This window comes from Pezoporus occidentalis, unplaced genomic scaffold (assembly GCF_034315485.1).
Source record: "Pezoporus occidentalis ecotype Australia unplaced genomic scaffold, CSIRO_AGI_Poc_V1 ctg138, whole genome shotgun sequence".
Taxonomy (NCBI): Eukaryota; Metazoa; Chordata; class Aves; order Psittaciformes; family Psittacidae; genus Pezoporus; species Pezoporus occidentalis.
The window spans coordinates 1,647,087-1,652,255 of record NW_026913188.1 but is presented as its reverse complement, the minus strand read 5'-3'; the positions used below and the strand labels follow the sequence as shown (position 1 = coordinate 1,652,255).

The 5,169-nt window shown below is 53.0% G+C and overlaps 1 protein-coding gene across 1 annotated transcript; it reads right to left on the bottom strand.

Moving 5' to 3' along the window:
* Positions 1–339: 339 nt before the first annotated feature.
* On the bottom strand, positions 340–3,691 carry AVPR1A (arginine vasopressin receptor 1A). Its single transcript, XM_062609496.1, has 2 exons — positions 2,661–3,691; positions 340–875 (listed from the first exon to the last, which is right to left on the bottom strand). Exons 1-2 carry the CDS (start codon positions 3,667–3,669, stop codon positions 592–594), a joined length of 1,293 nt encoding a protein of 430 aa, XP_062465480.1. The 5' UTR covers positions 3,670–3,691; the 3' UTR covers positions 340–591.
* Between the last annotated feature and the right edge of the window lie 1,478 nt (positions 3,692–5,169).

Here is a 5,169-nt window from a genome sequence, read left to right as displayed (position 1 = left end):
TCACAAGGGCTATTAAATTTTACTGAGAATTTCCAGGCCTTTACAAGAGCACTATGACCAATTAAATTCCCAGTAACTCAGCTCCTGTCTAACCATGCTCCTTATCTGGAGAGTCAGGTCTTTTTTCCAACTCCTTACTTTTTGTGTTTAAGACTAAATTGTGACCTTGCTTATATCATCTTCTTCCCTGTGTCTTCATCAATCATGAGAAGCATTTTAGGCATTAACACTAGAGAGCGGAGTTACCCCAACATATGCCAACTCCACTGCCCTTACTGCTTTGAACAAGCAGCAAACAATGCACTTCATATTTCAGAAACAAAAAAATAAAATAATAAATTCTATTTAGAAAAATAATTGCTTTATCGTTGTAACGCCTTCATATCAGTTGCCCAAGTCCTAAACACCTTACAGAAAATAACTATATGCTGCAGAACTGTTTATTGAGCAATGTGGCACATTTTGTCTTACGGCCATCTCAGTCATTCCTTGTTACCATGACTGGTGACCCTGACCAGTGTCAAGTGCTATGCAGTAGCCTTCCAAAGCACTGCCAGGGGGCTGCAAGCCCTGCATCCCCTGGGGCCTGCCTCATGTCGGGATGGGGATGAAACTGGTGGATTTGGAATGGGGTGACTCTCTCCAGGTGTTCAGGCTGTGGGTTGGGCTTCTGTTGTTGGTAAAGGAGGTCTGTCGCCTGCTGTTGCTGTTTGAATCTTCTTTACTCAGTGTTTGCTTTATTTTCTGGCAGCAAGGGAAGCTCTGGATGCAGTCTTGCAGGAGATGCCCGCTGAAGAACATGTAGATCCATGGGTTACAGCAACTGTTCAGACTGGCTAACAGAGCCGTGACAGTAGTCGCAGTGTTTTCAGAATCTAGGGAGCAGGGGGAAAAGCAGTTTAATCATCAAATGAACATTTGTACCGTTCAGTCAATCACTTTACTAACTGCTGGATTTATTTTCCTGAATAATTCTAATTCTCAAAATTGAGCAGCAGCATTTGGAATGAATAATAAGGACATTAGCAAGGAAGTTCTTATTTACGTAAGGCTTTCACTGAAGTCAAGGGGAATTTGTCTAAACAGGCTTCAAAGAGCTGCGACAGAAGAAGACATGGAACAATCGATGCAAAAACAATGCTTCAGTCCCATTTCTACCGATGTTTATCCATGTGTTGATAAGCTCATGTTTTAAATACTGAAGTTTTTATCCAGACCTTGGTTTTAAAAACTGGTTACGCTGGGAGGCAATGGCAAGTTTCCCACTGCTTTCAAAAACACTGAATTTGCTTGCCGAAAAGTGTTGGATGCTCAGGTAACTACTGGCTTCTGAATCAAATCTGGATTTCAGAGATTGAACAAATTCTACTTAAGGGAAAAATGGAAATAAGCACTATGCCATGGAACAGTTACAGTCCTCTACCGTCAATAACTAGTTAAATTATCAGAGACTTTAAATATATATTTAGTCTAAGCAATTCTCAGTGATCTTTCTTTGTAAATATTGAATCTCCAATGAAAATTAATTGCTGTGTTTCGCAGTTGTGTGGATTTAAAAAATCTCTTCAAACCTACCAAATACCCGTCTGTTCAATTAGGTTTGCATTTCTTTTGAAGTGAAAGAAAAAAATCTATTTTTTTTTTTTTACTGCAAGCCTTTTTTCTCTGTAGGGACCTTTTTGACTTCACTCCCCTGTTAGGGGCAATCAATGCTTTCACTACAGTAAGTGATAATTTGGGGATATTACAATAATCCAGATATTATTAATTCTAAATTTTTATTTGCTGCTTTCTCATGAGCAAGTAGGGGATAGGCTCCTGTGTTGCCTGCCATTCCCTATGTAGTAACTTTTAAACTCACCGACTATTTTCAGACAGATTTAACAGTGGGACAGGTATCTCCACAATACTGAATTGCCACTGTTCCATGAGAACTGGTGGCTGGCTAAAGAAGCTGCTCAGGGACAGCTGCCCTATTGAGAGGAAGGATTCAGGGTGCACTCAGTCCTGTTATTAGACAGCAGAGTGTGCACATGCAAGGCAGTCACAGGAAAGAGGGCTTAGTAAAGTCCCTGCTCGTATAATTACTCATGACATGTAGGTGTGTATGCTTCATAACAGCACATAACGTTTATGAAGTTTTACTAACCGGCATCTTCACATGGAAGAAAATGTTGCTGGGTCAAATTATCATGGCAGGGAATTCAGTTCCCACCTGCTCCTTTCGCTCTGGCTGAGAGGGCAGCAGCTGCTGCCCAGCTCCGGTCCCCGGCTGCCACCAGCACCCGTCCCGCTCCGGCTGCCCTCGGGGCCGGTCGAGGCGGGCGCCGCTGCCTCCGCGCAGCCTCTCCCGGGAGCCGTCCAGTCCAGGAGTGCCAGCGGGGCCGGCGGGGCAGCCCGGGGCTCACCTCGGCCCCGAAGGCGCCTGCGGGGGTGAAGCCGTTTGTCTGCTATTCCCCGGGGGGGGGGGATACAGAGGGGTCTGTTCAGCTGGACGGCCCCGACGTCCGCGCCGCATCCCCTCCGCGCTCTGCTCAGGACCACGCACGGCCCCGGGGAAGCTGGCTGTGCCCCCGGAGGAACCCCAAGGCGTGGAGTGCGGCCGGCGGAAGCCCGCGGCGTGCCCTCCCGGTACCCGCCGGGGCCTCCCCGTCACCTACCGACCCAGGGGAAGTGCTGGTCCCAGACGGACCACATCTGGATGGTGAAGAAGGGCGCCCAGCAGACGACGTACGCCGAGACAATGACGAAGGTCATCTTTACGGTGCGGATCTTGGCGCGGGAGATGGTCTTGACGCTGCTCACACAAGGGGCGAGCAGCAGCCCCCGCCGCGGGCCGCCGCCACCACCCGGCCGCCGGCCGCTGCCCGCCGCAGCCTCCCCGGGGCGCGTCTTGCCCCTGACGTTGCGCCAGATGCGGTAGCAGATGAAGCTGTAGCAGGTGACGAGGATGAGGACGGGCGCGACGAAGATGCCGCCGGTGATCCAGGTGATGTAGGCGCGGGGTCCCCAGGGCATGATGAAGTGCGCCCAGCAGTCGTACACCTGCGAGCCGCGCTCCACCTCGCTGAGGGAGAAGATGAAGTACTGCGGGGTGCTGAGAAGCAGACTGAGCGCCCAGGCAGCCGCGATCATCCCGTAGGAGCGCTTGGTGGGCTGCTGCAGCGTCTTCAGCGGGTGGCAGACAGCGATGTAGCGATCTGCGGTCATGGCCACCAGCATGTACGCCGAGGCGAACATGCCGAAGACCTGCAGGTGCTTGACGACGCGGCAGAGCCCGTCGGGGCCGTGGAAGCGGTGGGTCACCTCCCAGCAGAGCTGGGGCAGCACCTGGAAGAAGGCCACCACCAGATCGGCCAGGCTGAGGTGGCGGATGAAGAGGTGCATGCGGGACGCCTTGCGGGGCGTGCGCCGCAGGGCCAGCAGCACGCTGCCGTTGCCCACCACCGCCACGGCGAAGGTGACGGCCAGCACGGCGATCTCCAGCTTAGCCAGCTCCTCGTCCCGTCCGAAGGGGTCCCAGCCACCCAGGCTGCCGTTGGGTGACCCCGACCACGCCTCGGGGCTGGGGCTGCTGCCGCCGCCGCCGGGCTCCGCCGCCCGCCACCGGCTGCCGTTCCCGGGAGAGGGCGCAGCCCGGGGCGGGCCGGAGCCCCCGGCGAGCCGCATGGAGGGGGCTGCGCGGCTGGGCCCGGCCCCACAGCCGCCCGCCCGCTGGGCCACCGCCGCCGCTGCCCGCCGCCTGCCCGCTCCGGCGGCGCGGAGCACCGGGCCAGGTGCCTTTATCCCCCGCCGCGGGAGGCGAGGCGAGGCGAGGCGAGGGGGGAGCTCCCTGCCAGTGGCTGCCCGGCGCCTGACGCCAGCCCCCTCCTTCCCTCCTGCCCCCGCCGCCGCTGCCCCGTCCGCGCCCCGCGCCCGCCCGCCCTTGTCCCGTCGCGCCCCGCCGAGGGACCGGGTCCGCTCCGCCCAAAGCGTGCTGCTCCGAGGGCAGCGGGATCCGCCACCCCCTATCCCTGCCGTGCCTCCGCTGAGCCCAGCTGCAAGGGACAGCGGGAGGAGATGCTGGGGCCGAAGCGCTGCGTCCGAAGAGCTCCCTCACGGGCAGCTAATGCAGCACTTAAAAGTGTAATTGAGAATGGAAGTGTTGCTGTAACCACGCGGAGTAGCTGGAAGTCTGTCCGTATCGGTTCAGCGCCGCCGAGCCAGCTTCTACCCGGAGCTGATTGCTAAAAAGCGCTGGTTTGACGCTGACAGATCCCATGCGAGCCTGTGACATTTCACAGTCGTGCTGGGATAAACCCCAGCAAAGGGAATGATTGTTAGAAATAGCAGAGGGTCTGAAAGCACCCGCTAAACCTTGTGTTTGTAAAGGTTTCAGGATTTCACCTAGGACAGTAAATGTCACCCAGACGTCAGCATTTAGGTCTAAACCATATGTTTCTGCAAGTACAACCAAAATCTCCTAATTTCCTAGAGAGTTCCTGTCAATGCATCGATTAAATATCGGTTTTTAACGTTTGAGCTGAAGAGTTTTCTTCCTCTTGGAAGAAAGAGGACTTGGTGTGAATTGTCATGAGTGTGGATTTACACCCCGATTTCACTAGCACTTGAATTTGACCCTTAATTTAGAAACTCCTAACTTCAATCACATAACAATGCCTACTATGACTAGAATGAAATATTACATTGGATGCAAAAATGCCCCCAAACCTGGCATATAGACACGAAGTGTGGATGTCCAAATGTTCAGTGAACTTCTTTCTTTAAAGGCACCTTTGCTCAAAGCTCAATTTCTGTGACCATTTGGATGTGTTATTCACAGCAGAGTGCCTCTTCATCTGACGCTGTGAACACTACTGAAGGTGTTGATCGGTAAGAAATTAGACCCTTGTGCAGTCAAACACTTTGTGAGTCAAACTCACAGAGTTTCCCAACTTTTCAACAATAGATCCATAACATTACCTTAAGCTATACATGGCAGTGGACCTAAAAACCAGATGTGCCCCACAGCACATCAGTGTGTGGGACTATAGGTTTCAGGTCAGATACAGAGGGAAATTAAAGCCACATATCACACCACCACCAGACAGCTAACAAGGTCTCTTTCACATGCAAAGCATCATACCCTGCCATAAGAAGAATTCCTTGCCTGTCTCTCTGACATGCTTT

Excerpts from the sequence above, each read along its gene's own strand:
- AVPR1A (XM_062609496.1), bottom strand. The coding sequence starts at position 3,669 with ATGCGGCTCGCCGGGGGCTCCGGCCCGCCCCGGGCTGCGCCCTCTCCC. Across the intron at positions 876-2,660 it reads CCAGCACTTCCCCTGGGTCG|ATTCTGAAAACACTGCGACT; the intron begins GTAGGTGACGGG and ends CCTGCTCCCTAG.